This window comes from Lepus europaeus, chromosome 11 (assembly GCF_033115175.1).
Source record: "Lepus europaeus isolate LE1 chromosome 11, mLepTim1.pri, whole genome shotgun sequence".
Lineage (NCBI taxonomy): Eukaryota > Metazoa > Chordata > Mammalia > Lagomorpha > Leporidae > Lepus > Lepus europaeus.
Window position 1 is genome coordinate 85,449,922 of NC_084837.1, and position 24,158 is coordinate 85,474,079.

The 24,158-nt window shown below is 38.7% G+C and overlaps 1 protein-coding gene across 7 annotated transcripts in view; it reads right to left on the minus strand.

The window, feature by feature from the left end:
* Window positions 1-24,158, minus strand: part of HERC1 (HECT and RLD domain containing E3 ubiquitin protein ligase family member 1) — a 228,114-nt gene that overhangs the window by 36,249 nt on the left and 167,707 nt on the right. For 4 of the 7 annotated variants that reach the window (XM_062206099.1, XM_062206102.1, XM_062206097.1 and 1 more), the window contains exons 41-55: window positions 23,205-23,321; window positions 22,762-22,993; window positions 20,664-20,788; window positions 19,477-19,697; window positions 18,277-18,549; window positions 17,308-17,356; window positions 16,394-16,594; window positions 15,538-15,712; window positions 12,304-12,574; window positions 11,952-12,165; window positions 10,957-11,213; window positions 9,424-9,551; window positions 8,226-8,353; window positions 6,137-6,337; window positions 4,694-4,824 (exon numbers count right to left, since the gene is read on the minus strand). In XM_062206099.1, the coding sequence (XP_062062083.1) occupies window positions 4,694-4,824; window positions 6,137-6,337; window positions 8,226-8,353; window positions 9,424-9,551; window positions 10,957-11,213; window positions 11,952-12,165; window positions 12,304-12,574; window positions 15,538-15,712; window positions 16,394-16,594; window positions 17,308-17,356; window positions 18,277-18,549; window positions 19,477-19,697; window positions 20,664-20,788; window positions 22,762-22,993; window positions 23,205-23,321 (2,723 nt within the window). The remainder of the gene's footprint in view (window positions 1-4,693; window positions 4,825-6,136; window positions 6,338-8,225; window positions 8,354-9,423; window positions 9,552-10,956; window positions 11,214-11,951; window positions 12,166-12,303; window positions 12,575-15,537; window positions 15,713-16,393; window positions 16,595-17,307; window positions 17,357-18,276; window positions 18,550-19,476; window positions 19,698-20,663; window positions 20,789-22,761; window positions 22,994-23,204; window positions 23,322-24,158) is intronic. The other 3 variants (XM_062206101.1, XM_062206100.1, XM_062206103.1) reach the window with 3 other exon arrangements.

Sequence of the window (24,158 nt, forward strand, 5' to 3'; positions counted from 1 at the left end):
GTAGGAGTCCGGTTTACACAACCACCATCCTTCCATGACCTAAGCTGCTATTTTCATTTGAAACTGGACCCAGGGCTACAGTGCATGCTCCCCTGGTAGCTAGTAGTCATAATATACCTCCACTCTCATGATTATTCCATCATGCTAACATGGGCAGCTGCAGCAACATCATCAAGATACTCACAGCCTAGACCCAGCAGAAAGGCTGACACCTCAGCCTCTAATCACTTGGTGTCCTATCCCCCAGTAACAGATGGACTTGCTTAGAGGGGAAGGTGACACACAGTCAGTGGCTTGCGGGTACCAGGGCCCAGCCTGATTAGCCAGCCAGGCGGTAGCCCTGTCCCCTGGAGAGCCTGCTGTACTCCAGTCAGCCTGTAATATCCTGAAACCTGGTCTGATAGCCAATTAGGCAGTGGTTCTGTCCCCTCCATTGAGCCTGCCACACAGCCAGCCAGCTTGACACATCCTCATGTGCCTATGACCAGCCATACAGTAGCCTTGTCTACCAGAGAACCTATAACCCTGTAAGGACTTAACAGTCAGACAGGAGGCATTCCCACTTGCAGCAATATTGCCCCATGCCACTATAAACAGCCTCAGTTGATGCCACTAATTTAACCACAACAGCACTGATGAGAATTATAGCCAAAAAACTGTAAGAGATCACACTACTGAGGCCATCCAGGACTGAAGCTAATGCACCATATCCAAACAAGCCAGCACCTGTCCACAATAGAAAGCCTCTCCCTATTGGAAAAACCCAAAGAAACTCTGTAAAACTGGAAAAGGAGACTGCCACACCAGATAAGCAAATGTCAATGTAGGGACACATGAAACATGAAATAAAGAAGAAAACACGGCACCTCCAAGAGAACACATAATTCTCTAATAATACCCTAGAGAAAAGAAAATTTATATAATGTGTCAACAGTGGAGAAAGGCACAGAAAGCACATTTAATGAAGCAATAGCTGAAAACATCTCAAGACTTTGGGTGAAGATCGATATCTAGATCCGTGAAGCTCAAGGAACTCAATTAGACTCTATCCTGGTCTTCGTGGCTCATTGTAATAAAATTGTTAAAAGGCAAAGACAAAGAGAAAATTCTAAAAGCAGCAAGGGAAAATTATATAGAGAATCTCCATTAGATTAACAGCAGGTTTCTTAGCAGAAACCCTGAAAGTCAGGCGAGTGGGATAAAGCATTCAGAGTGCTGAAAGAAAAAACTTCCAGCCAAGAACACTACACCCAGCAAAGCTATCCTTCAGAGAAGCAGGAGGTGTAAGGACAGCCTCAGAAAAGTACAAATGGAGGATTTCACAAACTAGACCACCCTTACAAGAAATGCTTAAGGGAGTGCTACATCAAGACGTGAAAGGACAGTAACTACTTGTATGAAAACACCTGAAGTATAAAATTCAGTGGTAAATAAACAGATGAGAAAGAGAAAGGAATCAAATCTTATCACTACAGAAAACTATCAAACCACAAAGACTAACAGTAAGAGAGGAAAGGACAAGGGCTATATAAAACAATGAGAAAATAATTAACAAAATGACAGTAGGAGGTTGTTAACTATCAATAATATTCTTGAATGTAAATAGATTAGATTCTCCAATTAAAAGATACAGACTGGGGGTGATGTTGTGGTGTAGCGAGCTGCCACCTGCAACACTGGCATCCCATATGGGCACTAGTTGGTGTCCTGACTGGTCCACTTCTAATCCAGTTCCCTGGTAACGGCCTGGGGAAAGCAGTGGAAGGTAGTCCAAGTATTTGGGCCCCTAGCAACCACATGGGAGAACCTGATGAAATTCCTGGCTCCTGGCTCATCCCTGGCCATTGCAACCATCTCAGGCATGAAGCAGCAGATGGAAGATATCTCTCTCTCTCTCTGTTTCTCCTTCTCTCTCTATAACTTTACTTTCAAATAAATGAGTAACTTCTTTAAAAAAAAAAGATATAGACTGGCTGAGTGGACAAAAACAAAACAAAACGAAACAAAAAACAAGACCCAACTATACACTATCAGGGACTTACTGGTAAAGACACACATAGACTGAAAGTAAAGGGATGGAAAAATATTCCATGTGTGGGTGGTACAGTAGTTATGTTGCTACTTGGGATGTCTGCATCCCATACCTAAGTGCCTCAGTTCAAGTCCCAGCTCCTCTGCTTCCAATCCAGTTTCCTGTTAATGTGTACTAATGTGTAATGAGGCAACAGGTGATGGTTCCAAGTAGTCAGGTCCCAGCTACCCATGTGGGAGACCTAGACTGAGTTCCTGGCTCCTGGTTTAGCTTGGCCTAGTCCTGACTGTTGTGGGCATTTGGAAGAATGCACCAGTGGTGTCTCTTTTTGTTTCTTTTTCAAATATACTAAATTAATTAATTAATTTGTTTAAAATCTATACTACAGATCAAATGGAACTAAAAGACATTTTAAAAAAGATTTGTTTATCTAATTGAAAGGCAGAGTTACAGAGAGAGAGAGAGAGAGAGGAAGAGAGAGACAGAGATCTTCCATCTGCTGGTTCACTTCCCAGATGGCTCCAATAGCTGAGGCTGGGCCAGGCAGAAGCCAGGAGCCAGGAGCTTCATCCAGGTCTCCCATGTGGGTGGCAGGGCCCCAAGTACTTGGGTCATCCTTTGTTGCTTTCCCAGTTACATCAGCAGGCAGCTGGATTGGAAGAAGAGCATCTGGGAGTCAAACTGGCACTCAGATAGGATGCCAGAGTCTCAAGCAACAGCTTGACCTGCTGTCCACTGGCCCGCAGACATTTACAGAATATTCACACAATAGCCACAGAATACACACTCTTATCACCAGAATATGGAATATTTGACACTCCTAAAATGTTACAGAGGACCACAAAAGACCTTAGTGGCCAAAGTAATCCTAAACAGAAAGAACAAAGCTGAAGGTGTCACAACACCTGACTTAAAAACATACTACAAAGATATATAATATATAATTATAATAATATACATTATATTATATATAATATATAATAAAATATATGCAATATGTTGTATATTTACATTATATTATATTTTATATTTTATATAAAATATATTATAAAATATAATATATATCATATAATATTATATATAATATATAATGATTATATAATAATCATAACAGTATGGAATTGGCATAAACACAGAACTACAGACCAATAGAACAGATGAAGAATCCCGAAATAAATGCATATATCTACAGCCAATTGATTTATGACAAAGACACCATCAATATACTTATACATTGGAGAAAGGACCATCTCTTTAATAACTAGTGCTGCGAAAACTGGATATCCACATGCAGAAGAATGAATCTAAGTGTACATACACATAATACATACTCCTGGCCAATTCTCATCATATACAAAATCAATTAAAAATGGATCAAAGATGCATATTTAAGACCAGAAACTAAGAAACTGCTAGAAGAAAACACAGGGGGAATGCCTTGGGACATTGGTCCAAGCAGAGATTTCTTAGGTATGACTCCAAAAGCACAGGCAACAAAAGCAAAAATGGACAAACGGGATCACATCAAACTAAAATGATTCTGTACAGCAAAGGAAATAATCAACAGAGTGAAAAGACAACCAACAGAATGGGAGAAAATATTTGCAAACTATTAATCTGATAATATTACTATTCAGAATCTGTAAGGAATGCACAAGCAAATAACTCAATTTAAAAATGAGCAAATGATATGAATAGACATTTTTCAAAAGAAGATATACAAAAGGCCAACAAGTATGTGAAAAAATGTTTGACAACATTAATCATAAGAGAAATGTAAATCAACATCACAATGAGATGCCACCTCACTCTTGTAAGAATAGCTATTATAAAAAAGACAAAAAATAACCAATACTAACAAGGATGCAGAGAACGGGGGACTCTCGTACATTGTTGGTGGAAATGTAAATCAGTACAGCCATATGGAAAAAATTATGGAGGCTACTCAAAAAACTAGAAATAGAATTTCCATATGTTCTAGTAATCCCACTACTGAGTACACTAAAGGAAATGAGGTCAGTACATTGAAGAGCCATCTGCTATCCCATGTTTATTGTAGTAGATTTACAATAGCCAAGATATGGACTCAACCTAGGTGTCCATCAATGGATGAAAAAATGTGGTATATACACACAATAAAATATTATTCCATAAAAAGAATGAAATTTCGTCATTTGCAGCAACACTGATAAAGACAGAAGACATCAATGTTAACCGAAATAAGCCAGGTGTAAAAAGACAAATCCCACACATTTCACTCATTTGTGGAAGCTAAAAGAATTGATCTTATAGCAGCAGAAAACAGAACAGTGCTTACCAGAGGCTGGTAAGTATGGAAAGGGGACTGGAGGGAGGACAGGTAGAGGGGTGCAGCTGGAGAGGAGGAATACCTTTTAATGTTCTTTAGTACAATATAGTAAATGTGGTTGACAACAAATAATCATATATTTCCAAATGGTTAATAGAGAGGATTTTGAATGTTCCCAGAACAAAGAAATGAGTCTGAGGTGACGGGTATACCAGTTATCCTGATCTGATCATTACACATTATATATGTATAGAAATACTACTCTGTACCCATAACTATGTACAATTATTATGTGTCGATTAAAGTTTTTTAAAATTCAAGAAGGAGTCACTATTTGGGAAAGTTGTCTTTACCTTATGTGCATCAATTAGGACAATGCCACCTTTCTCAAGCGGTTCCTTTGTTCCCAGCAACAATTTTCCATCAAAGTATCCCACTGCAAACGGTCTGTCTTCACTGAACCAAGCAATGCAAGTAACAGATACTAACATGATTTAAGAGAAAAAGAGAATAATGAGACTTGTCATTTTCTGACTTAAAAGACAAAGACTTTTAAAAAAATGCAATTGCAACCTCTGTTAAGTAAGTTTCCAGAGAGTTCTTTAGTGAATCTACACAAAATGTAAGTCATTAGTGGGGATTCCACAAAAGTCATGTGATTTATAAGTGACAAAGACTATCTCATTTTTAAACTTTCATTCTTTTATTAAATGGTTATTAAAGGAGAAACAAATTCTCAGATAAGCAAAATCTAAGGAAATTCATCACCACAAGACCACACTTAAATAAATGCTAAAGAGTCTACATGTAAAAGCAGAAGGATGACAATTACCAACATAAAAACAAGAGAATATATAAAACAAAATCTGACAAAAATTGAATTCTCTCACTGTTTTTAAGACCCTATGCCAGGTTCATGTCTACCATGAAAGTGAGAGGTCAGATAAGCCATAAACGGAACATCCCCTGGCCCTCTGCTTGTTTACAACCCCTACACAGTGTCTCTCCAGATGCTAACAAGCATCCTACTGTAACAACCTATACTCAAAATTCCTTCTGTATCTAAGTTTAATACCAAAAGGCTACAAAGCATGTAAGGACAGTATTCATCTGTGAAGGCAGAATGGAGGAGTACTGGATCTGAGTGGATGGGAGAGATTTTTCACTGTATGCCTTTTAAAATTTTAATTTTAAACTCTATGCAGGTATTATATATTTTTTAAAAAAACTAAACCAAAAAATGCAACTCCCTTTTGCTAAGAGAGCCCTGTAAGCAGGTACTATGACCTCTGAATTACCCCATTCCCCAAAACTGAGAAAAACTATCTAATAAGATGCCTATCAAAGGCAGACAGGGAGAACATAAGTCTACGTAAGCAGACTTCCTACTATTTCTTGTCAGACCAGGAATTTACCTTCTCCATTCTCCTCACCCCTTTCCTCACTTTAACTCCTTTGTTAACAAATTCATCTCTATCAATGGTTATTCACTTTTTTCCCCTTGGACGGTCTTAACTTTCCAAAGGAAACTGGAAGCCTGCTACAAATGCTAAGTGGCTCACATGAAGGACAATGACTAATATGCTATAGTAACATTAAATCTCATTTCAACAGAAAAGTGTGGTGGTGGCAGTTAGGAGAGAAATATCTTTGAATTCAGTAACTAATTAAAATGAAACACCAACTGGAATATATAGAAAACAAAGCCAAAACTAATATTCTTTCAGTAGTTTTCAAAGGTAAGTCTATTTGATTTGCAGGGACTTCCTTAACTAGACACAAATGCAGTCATTTACCATCCTTCCGATAGCAATGCTCCAGTTCTCGACGGTGCATGGTGGACACATCAACAACTTCAATCAGTCCTAGAGACCCATCCATCCGGCCCACCAACAATAACTCCGGAGACTCTCCTGACCAGGCTGCAGCTGGGCCCTCTTCAGGCCAAGCCAGCGCAGATACCCAGTGAGGCTGAATGTCTACTAATCCTTTTCCTCCTAAAGAGGGAGAATATGTTAACTAATTATTAATTCTTTTAAAAAAAATACTAATTAATTCTAATACACACTCAAAGCAGTCCTCAATTTTGTAATAGCCCTCTAATGAATAAACCTGCAAAGGAAGGATCCTTTTTTTCTCTTTTTTCTAAAGATTTTATGTATTTGAAAGGCACAGTTACAGAGAGAGAGAGAGAAAGAGAGAGAGAGAGAGAGAGGGAGGGAGGGAGGGAGGGAGAGAGGGAGGGAAAGGGGTCTTCCATCTGCTGGTTCACTCCCCAAATGGCTGCAATGGCCAGGGATGGGCAAGGCTGAAGCCAGGAGTTTCTTCCTGATCTCCCATGTGGGTGCAGGAGCCTAGTCACTTAGGTCATCCTCTGCTGCTTTCCCAGGTGCCTTAGCAGGGAGCTGGATCAGAAGTGGAGCAGCCACTCAAACTGGTACCCAGATGGGATGCTGGCATTGCAGGCTGTGGGCTTTACCTACTATGCCATAGCGTTGGCCCCTTAGGTCCTTCATTTATGTATTACATACTAGGAGTCTTTAAAAAGTTCATGCAAAATGAGAATTATAAAAAACCTTATATATGGATTTGAAGATTTTTTAGACTAAAATAACTATTTATTTGAAAGACAGAGAGAGAAAAAGAGAGAGAGAGAGATCTGCCTTCTGCTGGTTCACTCCCCAAATTGCTGCTATAGCCAAGGCTGGGCCAGGGTGAAGCCATAAGCTTGGAATCCCATCTGGCTCTCCCATGAGGGTAGCAGGGGCCCAAGCAGTTGAGCCATCATCTGCTGTCTCCCAGGATGCGCCAGCAGAAAGACGGATAGGAAGCAAAGCAGCAAGGACTCAAACTGGCACTCCAAAAGCAGCAGCTTAATTAACTGCACTACAAGGTCTTCTCCAAGCTTATCTTAAAAAACAAACAAACAAATAAGTGTGTGCATGCATTTACTTGAGAGACAGAGAGAGAGGGGGACAAATAAAGTTTCAGAAAGAGGTCTCATTCACTGGTTCACTCATCAAATGCCTCCAATACCTAGGGTTGAGCTGACACCAAAGCTAGGAGCCAGGGACTCAACCCCGGTCTCCCACACAGATGGCAAGAACCTAATTACATGAGCTATCATTGCTGCCTCCCAGGGTCTGCATTAGCAGGAATATGGAATGGGGAGCCAGTCAGTAATCAAACTCAGGTACTCCAATGTGGATGCAAATGTCTTATCTGATAGGCTGAATGGCTGCCCTACCTTATCTTCTAATTCCATTTTTCATTTCCCACAAACTTTTTGAAGTACCCTCATGTGATTATCAGATTAACAGGCTAATCTGTAAGTATTAATAGGACAATAATATTTGTAGAAAAGAGAGTAAAGGAAAATTTTCAGTGTACAAATATCAAACACTTAAGTCCTCTTCTAATAATTACTGAAAATCAAATTAATATAAGTAATTTACCTATAATTAATGCTATTTGTGAAATAGAAGGAAAATATTATTAAGCATAATAATGACTTTTACTTTCTAGAGTGGTACAACAAAAACTGATAAGAACATGTACTTCTGAAATAAATAACAGAAATGCTTCAAACCATTCAAAAGATTACAGTGCCTAAATACAAATGGTTGCTACTTCTCCTCAAGCCAAGCCATTCTCTGAATGCTTAGTGGTACATGAAAAGAATTTCTAGTTTACAACACTAGGTTAGTTGAAATGCCTAGAAAGATGAGTTACATCCTCTCTAAAACCACGTTATGCACAGATTTTCACAGTTTCTGAGTAGTCTGAGTTTCAAGGCAAACAAAAGATATTGTTTGGACTCAGAAGGCTAACACAAAGGATTAAAAAGTGGCTTCAGCAATATACTGTTATTTACATGGTTCTTACCATTAACTTGCCAGATATTCACCATCTTTTCCAAAGCCCCAGCCAGATACTTCCCACTGATACTCCAGGAAACAGGCGAGAAACTTGGATCACTGGGTGATCCCAGGCTTTCCTCAGCATCCCCTTCCCTGGAATACAACAGATATGCATGGAATTCTACCTTTATCATCCACAAACCAATTCAAATGCAAACCTTACAATAAGGGTTTCATATAGACCAGAGCATCCAACAGTAGATTTTTCCATTTCAAAGCATGATTACCAACACTTGACAATTGTACATTAGCTAGTGTTTGTCATCATGTGAAAAATGTAGAATTACAAAATATATGCTTAGACTATTGCTCATTTAATAGGTGTATGACTTGTCAACCAAAAAAATTCAGATTTTGTATGGGTTGTACACACAGCTATTATTGAGAGTATACCGATTCCTATTTGCCTAACCTTCAGGGAAGCCCTCAGGAAAGAAATACCTACAGCTGGTATAATGCCTATATTATAAAAAATGCTATATCCTGGTAAAGAAGCAATATAATTACTCTATTGACTAAATAACCTTTTAAGACTAATGCAAAATTAGCCTATAATTTTATATAACAGAACATTTATTTGTTAGTAGGCCATGATTTAATTCTAAGTAAGTTCAAGTATAGTTTAAAAGAATATTTTTTGAGGCCGGCGCCGCGGCTCACTAGGCTAATCCTCCGCCTTGCAGCGCCAGCACACCGGGTTCTAGTCCCGGTCAGGGCACCGATCCTGTCCCGGTTGCCCCTCTTCCAGGCCAGCTCTCTGCTGTGGCCCGGGAGTGCAGTGGAGGATGGCCCAAGTGCTTGGGCCCTGCACCCCATAGGAGACCAGGAGAAGCACCTGGCTCCTGCCATCGGATCAGCGCGGTGCGCCGGCCGCAGCGGCCATTGGAGGGTGAACCAACGGCAAAAGGAAGACCTTTCTCTCTGTCTCTCTCTCATTGTCCACTCTGCCTGTCAAAAAATAAAAAATTAAAAAAAAATTTTTTAAAAAGTATATTTTCTGAATTACTATCCTAGAAAATTAAAAACCTATTGTAAATACAGAAATACAATTCAAACAGAAAAAAATTTTAATTCAGTGACAATCTGATTACATCAACACAGCCAGGATGGGTCTTGGATTCTGTTTTTATTTTCTATATTACACAAGTGATGCCAGCACTCACAGTCGATTGAACACGCAGGTCTGCTGCAGTGAATATTGCTTTTTGGTAACATTCCACACCCGAATGGTGCCATCATTGCCACTTGTAGCCAAGAGACCTTTTTTGTTGCACCACACACATGTCATTACCTAGAAAAATTGAAAAAAGTCCAATGATATTTGAACAAGTTTTAAGTTCTACCAAATTAAAAAATTCTACCATGAAAGTGTAAAAGAAAAGTATCCATTTTACAATGCAATATACATGGTCTCACTCTTGTCTAAATGGCTTGCAAATATATACCTATTTGATGAATAGCTTTTAAGTACTATGATCATACTCATTTGAATTATCTGAGACCTATTAAAATCTTGACTAAATGTCCACTTAATTCAATAAACTATATATATATATTTTTTTTACAGGCAGAGTTAGACAGTAAGAGAGAGAGACAGAGAGAAAGGTCTTCCTTAGGTTTACCCCCCAAATGGCCGCTATGGCTGGCACACTGCGCAGATCCAAAGCCAGGAGCCAGGTGCTTCCTCCGGGTCTCCCATGAGGGTGCAAGGCCCAAGCACTTGGGCCATCCTCCACTGCACTCCCGGGCCACAGCAGAGAGCTGGACTGTAAGAGGAGCAACTGGGACAGAATCCAGCACTCCGACCAGGACTAGAACCCGGTTTGCCAGTGCCGCAGGCGGAGGATTAGCCTAGTGAGCCGCGGCGCTGGCCTCAATAAACTATAAATTAACACATCTATATGCTCTATAAATATACAACACAGGCTAAGAAGTTATTTGAAAATTAAGTAGCATAGTTCCGTCTTTGTCTTTCTTTCCTAAATGTACTTGTCACACTGCTCAAAGGTTCAGTGCATTAGAATAATAGGTCAGTATCCTTTCCTCTTGCAGGTGTTAGCCTTCATTATTCTTTTAAAAGACTTATTTATTTGAAGTGCAGAGTGTGAGAGAGAAAGAGAGAGAATAAGACAGAGATTTTCCATCCACTGGTTCACTCCTCAAATGCTGCAACAACCAACACTGTGCCAAGCTGAAGCCAGGAGCCAAGAACTTCATCCCGGGCTCCCACATGAGTGGCAGGGACCCAAGTTCTTGGGCCATTCTCTGCTGCTTTCCTAAGTGCATTAGCAGGGAGCTGGATCAGGAGTAACTGAGACTCGAATCTAGTACTCCAGTATGGGATGCCAGCATCAAAAGAGGCAGCTTAACATGATGCATCACAACAGCATCCCCAAAGCCCGCATCTTTTGGGAAGCCATTCTTCTGGTTTTCTTCTCATTCCTGATCTGATACTCCTAGATGCACACTATTTATATCAACCTAGCATACACATAAAGTAGAGTTGGTAACTGCCAAGAAAATCTTGGTAAATGTGTACTTGCATGTGTGTGCATATGAGAGAGAGAGAGAAAGAGACAGACAGACATGGAGTGGGCAGAGAGAGAAACAAGACTTCAACTTTGAGTCCTTTGAGAAGGGCAGACTATTTTATTTTACGTAAGGTGATTAACACACTTTATACTCAAAATACATACTCTGTTCTGATGAGCCTCCAACTTGATAAAGGAGCATTTTCTGAGATCTCCTCCCATATCAGCGAGCGTTTGTGGAGTAGTTTGGTTGTCACGGTCGTGTGCAGCAAGAGTGCGCACAAGTTGTTGAGCAGCCCATTGCCTATGCTGTGAGGACAGCCTGGAGGACAGGCAGCAGGCTGCCAGGGCATTAGCCAGCTCCAGAGGGCCTACAGCAGAAGGATCATAGGAAGGATGGGCATACAATTGGGCAATTAAACCTGCTTAAACAAAACAATGAAATGATGCCCAGGTGAGAGCTGGCAGTAGTGAACAAACAAAAATGGGTTAACCCACATCTTTTAAGAACTAGCACTTTCTTAAGCAATCATGCCACTAAGATATGCATACAACATATAAAGCATTTACCTCATATCAAATTCTACAATAAATCTAGTTCATTGCAAGAGAACATTTAATTATACATCAATCAACAGTCTTTACTCTAAGGACACAATAGCCTGAGAAAGCAGCAGAAATAACTTGTAGGTCAAGGCAGAGGCAGCATTCCTTTAAAAATAACATTCTGACTTTTGATCAAAAGTGATCTTAACAGTTAGTTAACAGTTAGTCAAGGGACTAGGCCAATGATTTCAAAAGCCTTTCTCTCTGGGCCAAATGGCCCTGGATAGAGAGAAGGGGAGATAGTAGTGATTAAGTAAGGGTTAATCAAAGGGTTATCATCTTAAGACAAAGAGAAAAATAACATTTATCTAAATTTTGTTAAGGAAATATACTAGGATTTTTATCTGTGGTGATTTAAACCATAATCTACAATTAAACTAATTTGGTACACTAATATTTATCTCCATTTACACAGTATTTATGCACTTGTTTTATATTCTAAACTTAAAGAGCCTGTATTTTATTTATTACACATAACCACCCCAAAACACACTTTTAAAAAATGTTAATCAAGTTGATCAGAAGACTGTGCATTTAAATAGGATGAAGCTTACCTTTCTTTTCAACTTCTGTCTTATCATAGTTAGGTCTCAGTTTGGCCCCTTTATCTGCTAGTAATGCCACAAGGGCCTGAGTTACAACAAAGTTTGGAGAGGTTACAAGCTTATTCTCTTCAGCAATTCCTCGAAGAAAGCTGGGTAGAAATTTTCGCTGAATTGGATCATCAACTGTGGTTAGATTTACACCTGTTGCAGCAGAAATCAAGTTCTGAAGAGGCAATTGGGATAAACAGGCTTAATTATTATTACATATAATTTTGGAACAAAAGTCTTTAATTTCAAAAAGCTCTTCAAGAATCAGTAGTAGACAAGCAGGACAACAGGGAAAGCACTGGAACTAGCTTACCTGTGTGCACAATTGCACCAGCAGCTTCGCAGCACTAGGTGTATTTGATGCCAGACATCCCACCGCAGTGCTCAGATAGGCCAGGCAAGAGATAGGCTTGTTGGCCTTGTTGTGCCCACCTCGTGAGCGTTCTGAGGTGCTTGCCATGGCAGAAGGGCTGGTGGAGAGGCCAGCTCTCCCTGCTGCAGCCAAGCACATTAATCGAACCAGCGTTCTAATATCTGTTAGCCCCAGTGACTCAAGACCAGCAGCCAAGCTACAGCTGGAACCACTGCCAAGAAAGGAAAATATTTCAGGATAAAGAAAACAGATTTCTTAAGGGACAGATCATTTGGAGTCCACAGCATCAACACCCAGAATAAAATACAAATTGCATTATCAGTTGTCATACATGTTCTAAGAGTTAACAAAAATATTATGCGAGTTGGAATTTTTTTTTTTTTTTTTTTTTTGGACAGGCAGAGTGGACAGTGAGAGAGAGAGACAGAGAGAAAGGTCTTCCTTTGCCGTTGGTTCACCCTCCAATGGCCGCTGCGGCCGGCGCACCGCGCTGATCTGATCTCCCATGCGGGTGCAGGGCCCAAGCACTTGGGCCATCCTCCACTGCACTCCCGGGCCACAGCAGAGAGCTGGCCTGGAAGAGGGGCAACCGGGACAGAATCCAGCGCCCCAACCGGGACTAGAACCTGGTGTGCCGGCGCCGCAGGTGGAGGATTAGCCTGTTGAGCTGCAGTGCCAGCCATGCGAGTTGGAAACTTTTATCTAAACTTTAATTTTAATACATGTTGGCATATGTTTGAAAAATAACTGGATTACAGCATATAGGAATGTTCACGAAGCATGAATTTTCACAAACTGAACCTATGTAACCACCCAAAACAGGGTGGGAAAATTTTTTCTGCCAAGGTCCATTTGGATATTTATAATATGATTTGTGGTCCATACAAAATTATCAACTTAAAAATTATTGAATTTTGGGTCCGGCCTGAGGTTGCCTTGGCAGGGCCAGGCCAAATGATTTCTGGGCCTCACATGGCTCATGGCCAGACCTTCCCCACCCCTGCTCTAGATCAAGGAACAACACTGCCAACATCTCAGAAGTCTGTCCTGGACTCTTCTCAGTCACCATGGCCTCAAAAATAACTGCTATCTGACAAACTACTAAAGCAATACACTGGTTTTACCTGCTTCTGAACTTTATATAAATAGAATAATAAACTATGTACTGTTTCGTGTCTGGCTTCTTTTGTTCAACATTGTTTTTAAGGCTCACCCATGTTGCTGCATTTTAAAAGTTCATTCATTTTCATTGATCTATAAATAAAGTACCATGATCCATTTATTCAATATAAGTGACAATCAAATGGTTTCCATTTTGGGGCTATTATGCGAAGAATGCTCTCATATATGCCTTTTGGTGCACATATGTAAGTACCTCTATTACATATACACTCAGAAGTGGAGTTTTGGGTCATAGAATATATTCATGTTTGGCTTTAGTTGGTACAGTCGACTAGTCCTCAGAAGCAGTTGTACCAATTTATTTTTCATAGCTGTGTAATGACAGTTTCAGAAGTTTCACAGTCTTGAGCTTATTTCCTCCCACTCTCCCCGAGTCCTTTAAAGTGTAGCCATTCTAGTGGGTGTACAGTAATATCTCCCTGGGTTCATTTCTCTGAAGACTAATGAGGCTGAAAGTTTTTCATGTTGATTGGCCATTTGGAGATCCTCTTGTGTGATACATTCTTTTGTGATGCTGAATGCTCTCTGCCCATTTTTCTTTTGGGTTGTCTTTTCTTTAGTGATTTATAGGAATTCTTCACATACTCTGTTGGCTTTCTGCATTGCTAATATCTTCTTCTCCTATTCTGTAGTTTGTTCTACTTTCTTAACAATTTTTATTAGGCATACTTTCCTATTTCAATATAGTCCAATTTATTAGTCTCTTTCTTTATGGTAGATGCATATGGTGCCTTGCTTAAGAAATTACTTAATATTGTCCCAAGATCAAGAATAAATTCTTGTGTTACCTTCTAGAAAATTTACTGATTTAACTCTTCAAATTTAGCTCTAAGAGCCACTTCGGAATTATTTGTTTTATATAGTATAAGGTTAGGGTATGACATTCCTTCTTAGGTGTCTAAATAATCTAACATTATCTCATTAAAAATGACATCCTGAAGTCAGCACTGTGGTGCAGCAGGTTAAAGTCCCGGCCTACAGCACTGGCATCCCAAATGAGCGCTGGTTTGCATCCCAGCTGATCCACTTCTAATTCAGCTCCCTGCTAATGTGCCTGGGAAAGCAGCAGACGATGGCCGAAGTCCTTGGGCCCCTGCACTCATGTGGAAAACCTGGAAGCAGCTCCTAGCTCCTTATCGGCTCAGCTCCAGCAGTTGAGGCCACTTGGGGAGTAAACCAGTGGATGGAAGACCTGTCTCTACCTCTCTCTTTCAAATAAATAAAATAAATCTTTTTTAAAAAACTGACATCCTTTCTCCATTACTCTACAGTGTAAATCACTGTCATAAACCAAGCCATAAATCAAGTGTGTGGACACATGTGTGTGAATGTAGACACATATGTAGATATGTACACATGTGCATCTACATGTGTGTGTCAGTTTCCGAACTCTCTTCCTCTCTACTATCCTACCTGTCGGTCCTTGAGCCAACACCACATTGGCTAAATCTTACTTAAATCTCGAGTTTTTCTCTCAGGATCTTCCTGCTTTTACCAATTTGCCATTAATTACTCCTTAAATGGAAGTCTTAGTTATTCTTGATTCTCTTTCCTTTTTTTTTACATTATTTTCCACAGTATAAATAAGGTAAATAAATACTACTTATAATGCATACACATACTTGCATAAAAAAATGGCAAGAGTCATGTTGGAATTTGCAGACTAACTTAGCTATACAGTTGGTCAATTCTGCATAAAAATTAATTCGACCTTTAATTTTTCCCTGGCACAAAGTGGACCAATAGTCTCAGTTTCCCATTTCAGATAATAATTTAAAAAATGAATGAAGTTTATTGGTTACTATTAAAAACATTCTTTCCCACCTAAAAAAGCCAAGTATTAATTGACTAACTGAATGAACAACATCTTTCATTTGACAATATAAATTTAAGTCTCTAAAATTCTTTTCACCCTCTCACACAACACCAGACTCTCTTCTCATAAATACTAGAATCCAATTTAGCCTCATTTGACTGAAAGTTAACACCCACCTGACTGAGAGAAGAGAGAGTGCTCTCATGACCATGGTTCTGGCCAGAAGAACCTGAGCGGCAGCAGTCACTCTCCTCAAAGCCACTACCCTGTCATGAGGGTTGGCCAGGGCAGCTGCCTGCTCTCCCAACGTTATTCTCCCAGAGGAACTCTTTTCTACAGAGCCATGGCAACCTGAAAAACACAACTTGACTTAGTTCTCAACAAGGTAACACAACAGGTACCTAGACTCCTGCAAAATTCTCCTAGTCTACACAGGTTACATGACATAAGGCAATATGACAAACCGACAGGTTTTGCTCATCTGGAACTTTGTTACACAGAAAATTCCTTAGGAGAATCTTGGTTATTTCTAAGTTCTGACTTAGATATTTCCAACTTAAATATTTAATTACAGGAGGTATTTCCAGTTAATTTTTTTTTTCATTTTGCTCATATACCACTTCTGCTTATATTAATACAGGTAAATATATGAATGATACAGCTTTTTAAAATATGCGTTAAGTATACATAAAGAACTGAATCACCAATTCTACCTCAAATATTTATTTGACATTCCTTACAGCAAAAATTTACCAGACTCTCTCACTTGAATAAAAAATACAGCACAAAAATTTTCTGTAACTTATAGGATTATCTTAGTCATATTTTATAAACTTTCTTTTTCTCACTTCAATATTTCATAAGGACAAAAAAATCAAAACTAATCTCATATTGTACCTTCAAAATATGAAAACAACTCACTAAAGAGACTTGACGGGGTAAGACAATGCTGAACTGTTACTTGTTATTTACCTTATCTCCAAAACTAACACAGACTCTATAAAATTAATGCAAATCAGCATTTCAGCTTACCTATTTGCATCAGAGTCTCTTCCATACTGTTGGTGGCTGTGACCATTGCTACTGAGGCTCCCAGTGGGTCGCTGTCAGGGAACTGAACTGGTTCTGGTACAATGCGCCGGTCATTTAACCCAAGTGGTCCTGCAAGCAATTCAAATTCTTCTTCACCAGTTAGCTTTTCATCCTCATCAACGTCCAACATGTCCCAGTCTTCTGGAATTTGAGTAAATAAATGCATTGTTTATGAATATAAAAGCAACATAATACTGACAGCAATGAATACAGAGACGTCTAAAATGTATACAGACTGAAAGCCCAAGGCCACAAGATGAACTATGGTACCATCTCCTGGTGACTCAACCAAACTGCACTCTTGAGGCACAGTGGGATTACGGGAATGGGGAGTCCCTACAGTCAAATTCAATGAAACAGCCCCAAATGTTACAGGTGGTAACAGGTGTCAGCTAACAAAAATATATTGTCATGGGGCCAACAAAGAGTTTCTAGCCCTGTCCATAAGCCCTAGGGCATGAGTTCCTTCAAGTAATAGAGTGCTCCAGAAAAACCTACAGTCAGCATCATTTTTTATTTTTTGCTGTCTACAATTAGGATAAAAATTCAAAAAAAATGCATTAAAATCCTTTCCTTACTTAAAGATAAACTTATTTATGCCAAACAAAAATTAATATTCTGCAGTAAAGCCAGTATTTGAACCCAGGTATTTCTCCTTTGACTTTCCAACTAGGGTGATTATTATCAGACTACCTCGTTTTTTAGAGAAAGTTTAAGTGAATACATACATAAGTACAAACACACACACACAGGTAAATTTTAGTAACAGCTGTTAGGCACAGAGTGTGTATATATATACATATATATACATATAAAAATACATGTGAAATAAAGCTCTCAAAACAAACAACTACCTTCATATACACTGTCTTGCTTGCCAATTAGATCTGGAGCTTGTCCCTTGTACCTGCACCAAACATGAAGAACATTGTGTTTTTATATAAAACAGTTAGTACTCAAAAAAGCAAATTAAGTCATTAGAATATTTTAAGAGGTCATTAATAAAGCAGCACAAAATAAAAAAGTGTGTTTCATGTTATGAGCTAATAAAAACTTTATGGGTATTTGGAATATTGGTTAAGATACCACTTGGGACATCCATATCATCCCGAATCAAAGTGCCTGGGTTTGAGGCCCAGCTCCACTCTCCATCCCAGCCTTCTGCTAATGCACACTTGGGGAGGCAGTAGGTGAAGGCTCAAGTTACTTGGGTCCATGCTACTCATGTGGGAGATCCAGGCAGTGTTCCCAGTTCTGGGCTTTGACCTGGCCCAGCCCCAGCTATGGCAGGCACTATGGGAGTGAACCAACGGATAGGAAATGTTTCTTTGTCTGCTTCTCTCTCCCTCTCTTTCTGCCTTTCAAATAAATGAAACAAATGAAGAGAAATTTTTTTTTAAACTGCTGGTGTGTAGGCACACACATGCTTATAAAAATCAATGACCACTTTACCAAACTACTTAGGAGACTTCTGGGTCACCAACAATTCTTGTAATCAAACACTATTCCAGAAAGACTTAAAGCCTTTTGAGGTTTAAGGTAAGGGTCCCAATCACAACTTGTCAACAAATCAAAGCTTGCCAGTCAAATTCCAGAGAGACATACTGCCATGCCACTACTCCTGGACTCCCAGAGATCCTGACAAGCTGCCAGTTCTGCTGGGAACATGAATTCCTCAACTATCCTTTCTGTCCTCAACTCATCAATCACAGAACTTCAAAGAAGGCCAAAGTAACTATCTCCTATGAAAAAAATGACAGTTGCCATGCCTTAAGCATTAAGATTTCTCATTACAAGGTTCTAAATATCTATACAATTTCAAGGTACCTTTCAGAACTTGCTGTCTTAGATTTGGTCTTCAGGGCTAAGTACTTCTCCCTGCAGCTGCCACATAACAGGTAGTATGGATTTCCACTCCCACATTCACCACCAAACCAGCCGTCCACATAGGAGCCGTTGCTGCGATAGCCCTGGCGGTTTGCACTACGCCCACAGCCTGGGTGGTTTCTCTTCATGTGCTGATTGAAGCTGACGACACTGCATTCGCACAGTTCACACACCACCACTTCTTCCCTGTCTTCAGACTCACAAACATGCTGCACAAAATGATTTCAATCAAATTATTACAACCAATGTAACATAAAATTAAGAAGAGGCAAATAGGTCATTTATGACATTATCTACTTTGTTCACAAATGCTGGAATGTTTTCAAGATGCTCATTAACATTACATAAAAGATTTCTTTCAAATAAAAAATCAGATCACACAATTTGAAAGTGTTCTTTGCCTTTCTTCACTATAATAAGTAACCTTACCAAGAAAAAAGTTAATTAACATGATGATCTGCCCTATCTCAAGATGATTTTTTTTTTAAAAACTCTCAAGTGAAAATTACTTTTCATCTGGTCATAAAGCACATACCTATTTTCTGAATTTCTAAGAAAAGTCATTAGGAGTCATTTATCATATTTACTTAACATAGGCTCTCTTTACTGTAGAATTTACACCTACACACTTGGAGTCTTTCTGCTACAAAAATGCTATAACAATGCGAACACACTAACCTACCATGTCCCCTGCTCCTGGACGGAGGTGTTTACTAGATCTAGGTTCCTAGAATGAGGCATTACAATGATTAAATGGAACCTATGAAGGAGAAGAGCATGCATTCAGATAGCAGTGTGAGCACAAGCAGCTATATTATATACCCAGCAGCATCTACTGGACCTGATGCCTATTTTGTTATCTACCTTTGACATCAGAATCAAATATTATCACAGTGTGGCTCTACTTATCTAGTTTGGGGAGAGAAGCAATAAAATCGCACCAGAAAGCAATGAGGTTTTTTTCTTAATCGTTTGTAGATATCAAAGTAACCTAAAGCATTAAATCCCCAAACCTCAGGATGAGAGGTAAGACTTTTTAGAGTGTTTCAACTCTAGGCAAGGCTGCTGTTAGTAAGCTGTATGAACAGGAGGGCAGGAAAATAAGTCAGAGCAGCCCCCGCTGCAATCACACACACCCAGGTAGGCCAATCCAGTACCTCTGGGATCCACATTCCCAGAATATCATTGTCACTGGTCAGGTCTTGTCCAAACATAGCTTCCATTGCTTCATCATCAAGATCAATTTCCAACTCCTCATCTAAATTAAAGTCATACAACGCCCCTGGGTCTTGCTGCAAAGATATTCCTTCTCTCCGACTTTGATTCCTGTGGGCCTGCACAGAGCGGTATAACCCCGCTCAGAACAAAACAAAAAAGGCATTTTACTTGCATGAATGAAATAATTCTGAATATTTCCCCACTTTGTAATTGCTATAAGGTGAGAATCTATCTCAGCTGCTTAAATTTCAAATCACACCTATTATACATGTTTTTTTCTCCTATAAAATGGGGATAATAATAACACACATGCTTCACTGGGCTGCTGATAGGTTTAAATAGGACAACCCACACTCCATACTTTATAATGTTAGTTATATAAAAAAACAGTAGGTAGACATTCACTATTATTATTCCCTTAGATTTATGTTTAAAATATCCAGTCCCTTTTCATTATATGGGAAAGATATATCATATATTTTCAAGGACAGTGTCAATATCTCTCTCACTGTTCCTATAAATCATTAAATCAAACTCTAATATTTCAATGATTAAATTTTGTTTTGAAAAATCATATATCCCAGTTATTGGTTTGGAAAATATATTCCCTATAATCTAGACTTTACATGTCCAGGACATAACCCTAGAATTCACTAATCTCATGAAGGAGTTTTTGGTATATTTATGGCCTTCCCCAGTACTGAAGCCCTCCGGTCCACAGATTATATCAGAATAACCAGGGATTACATTTTTGGGGGGACACAGTATTCTTTCTATATCCTTCTCATTAATGATGTTAAATATTAAATAAGCACTTATTAAATGATAATTGATTGAGGAAAGAGGGATCATTTATAAAATATCTCAGAATCTCTAAGTGGCAGTAAAGACTTCTGTACCAATAGAGAATTTAAAAATCAATTCACAAATGTATGCAGTGATTTTGACTAAGTAAAATTACGTAAATGTGTAAAAAACATAAACAGTTCTGTAGTGTGAAGGGGCCGAGTACTCAATATTAGTAGTAACATCTTCTTTAATGTTGCTTTTATATTGATTTTAAATTAAAACTCTCACCAAGAGAAGGATGTGAAACATAAATTACCTGCTCTTGCTAGCAATGTGCGAGCTGCTAAATCAAACTTGTGCCTTCGTGTTACTGCTGAGCGACCTCTAGCTGGTGGACCACTTCCAGAAGCTGCGTTCTCTGTGTGATCCAGATTATCAGGGCTACAAGTGCAAGTTTGAAAACAACATAACCTTTTAAAAACTATCACGAAAAGAAAGCACAGGTGCAACCTTGTTTGCGGTATTGGTTTTTTTTCTTCAAAGAGCTCTGATAATAAAGTATATTTAGGATAAAACTTTGAAACATACCTTTAATCCTTTGTAAAGCTCTTAGGTTATAGATACCTCATATTCTATGCCCTAAGCAATTTTTTGTTTCATCTGATTTTCAATTCTATCAGAAATTAAATGATGCTTAATAGATGTTCAAATTAAAGAGAGATAAAATATGACCTTGATTAAGTCTTCAATGATTAAAAACTTAAATTAAGATGATTACAAATCCTTGCCTAGGAGAAACAGATATTTCAAAAGAAATTATGAAATATATTCAAGGAGCTAGTTAGAAAAGTCTGTATGTTAAGTAAAATGCATGCCTTGGTAATCCCATGACTCCATGGTTAAAATGAAAAATGGGTATGACTTACAGATGCACTAAAGGTTAAAAGGATTTAGAGGGAATTGTAGAATATCTTATTACATTTAATTTTAGGCTAGGCAATTTCACAGAATTCTTTCTGTGACTTAAAAAAGGGGACATAGTATACTAGATATTAAAAAGCTTTAGAACACATGAAAATGTAAATTTAATTATATTGAGAGAAAAGATTTAAAAACATGGCAGATGTCCTAAACAACACTCTGGCCTCAGAATCAGCCCTCAAGGCATTCGGATCTGGCGGAAGAACCCATGAGAGTATAGCAGGCATGGAAAGCCAAGATATCACGGAAAAAAAAAGACCTAAATGAAAGATCTCTGTGAGTGAGATCCCAGTGGAAAGAACGGGGCCATCAAAGAAGGAGGTACCCTTCTCCGAAGGGAGGAGAGAACCTCCACTTTGACTATGACCCTATCGGAATAAGATCAAAGTCAGCGAACCCTAAAGGCTTCCATAGCCCTGGCAACTCATGACTAGAGCCTAGGGAGATTACTGACGCCATGAACAGGAGTGTCAAATTGTTAAGTCAGCAACAGGAGTCACTGTGTACTTACATCCCATGTGGGATCTGTCCTTAATGTGTTGTCTAATGTGCAGTGATGCTATAACTAGTACTGAAACAGTATTTTTACACTTTGTGTTTCTGTGTGGCTACAAACTGATGAGGTCTTTACTAATTATATACTGAATCGATCTTCTGTATATAAAGATAATTGGAAATGAAAAAAAAAAAAAAACAACCTGGTGTTAAAATGGAAATGGCATAGAAAATTAATTAATTTGAAAAAAAAATTATGTAGGATCTCTGTCTTTAATGTGCTGTACATTGCTATTTAATGCTATAATTAGTAATCCAATGGTAGTTTATTCACTTTACGCTGCTATGTGGGCAAAATGTTGAAATCTTTACCTAATATATACTAAACTGATCTTCTGTATATAAAGAGAATTGAAAATGAATCTTTACATGAATGGAAGGGGAGAGGGAGCGGGAAAGGGGAGGGTTGCGGGCGGGAGGGAAGTTATGGGAGGGGGGAAGCCATTGTAACCCACAAGCTGTACTTTGGAAATTTATATTCATTAAAAAAAAATAATAATAAAAAAAAATAAAAACATAATCCTACCAAATATGTTACTTAAATCAATTTCTAAAATTACCAGGAACACGTTATATCACTGATATACAATTTTTACCGCCATGTTTATTTTAAAATGTTTTACTTTATCAGTTTCCTTTTGTCAACTCAATTTTACATAAAAATTATTTTCTTCCTATAAAAATATCTATTCAAATAAAACTTCCCACATCATTTTTACCCTTCATAGAAACATAAGCTTGTGACTGATGTGCTTGTCTTATACCTATAGTGTTCGACTTCACACATGGCATTAGAAGCATTTATGTGGGAAACACGTTGGGCTTTGGAGGTGCCATTTACAACACATGGAACAGAACTACACAAAGTGAAATCTCACCTTTCACTAAAGCCCTCCTCCATTTCTGTAGCATCAGCTGATGGTATGTCTCCTGGTGATTGCAAATAACATGGATCATTTGACTTCCCGCCACTGCCTAGAACTGCTGCTCCATGCCTCGAGTCTGCTGTGCTGCCTGGCTGGGGCTCTTCCTCATCCTCATGCCCAGGGTGCTCTATCATCCACATGGCAAGGACAGTGATGTTCTGGGCATCAGCTTCTCCCCGAGCACCTGTGCAAAGGAAAAGGAGTCTGACACTGAACTTGGGCAAGGTAATTAGGTATTTATGTTATCATTTTAAGTGTGTTTGCCATGTTGTCCCTGTAACTATATCTGGCATTAAAATCTTACCATGCTTTATTGTCTTTCATAAAATATATTACCTTCAATACAATAGGACTTCTCCTATTCACACATACTGATGTATAAAAACTCATCCTACCTGTAGCTTCCATAGCTTTGGCGATCTGCCGGAGAGAAAACCCCATTTCGAGCAAGGGGACTGCAATTGCTGGAGGAGGAGGAGAAGTTGAAAGTCTACTGCTCGGATCTGACAAGGCTGAGGCGAAAGAAAGACAAGTAAGGGCACAAAAATCACTACACACTACGGGAAAAAAAAAGTGTTCTCACAGCAGCCAGAAGCCCTGAATTTACTATTACCCAAATTTAACAAAATTTTACTTTATTGAAAATATGCTAAGCATGTGATAAATGCAATTAAATTTGTTTTAGCTATGTAAGGTTTTTCACACAGATAACCTTGCTAGTAATACAAAATACACCTCATGAAAAATTATTTAAAATTTTTAATTTTGAAATAATCTCCTACTTAGAAAACATTTTAAACTTAGAGAAATTTGTAAGAATAATCAAAGAACCCTTTTCCCCCTGGGTAACTGGAAAGTAACAGACATGCTACTTCTTCTCCCCTGAACTTGTTAGTGTACAACTCCTACAAACAAGGACATCCTCCTGTACAACCACAACACGATCATCAAAGTTGGGAAACTGACAGTTATCATCCAACGGAGATCCCACCTTGGTTTTACCAAATGTCCCAATAATATTCTTTACAGCAAAGCACCCCATCCAGGATCATCTCTGCATCTTATTTAGTTGTCAAGTCTTTTAAGTCAAAAGTATAGGATGGTTAGTTTATAAAATGTTTCCCAATTGGGTTTTTCTGATGTTTCCTCAGTATCAGATTTAGGCTATGCATTTTGGCAGGAGTACTACAAAGTGATGTTATGTTCTCATTGCATTCTACTAGATGATATACAATTTCAATTTGTCTCATTACAGGCAATCTTCACTGACCGAGTTAGGTCAGATCTGCCACCTTTCTCTACTGTAAAGTTACTCTTCTATCTGACCCCTAAACCACCTTTATAATTAT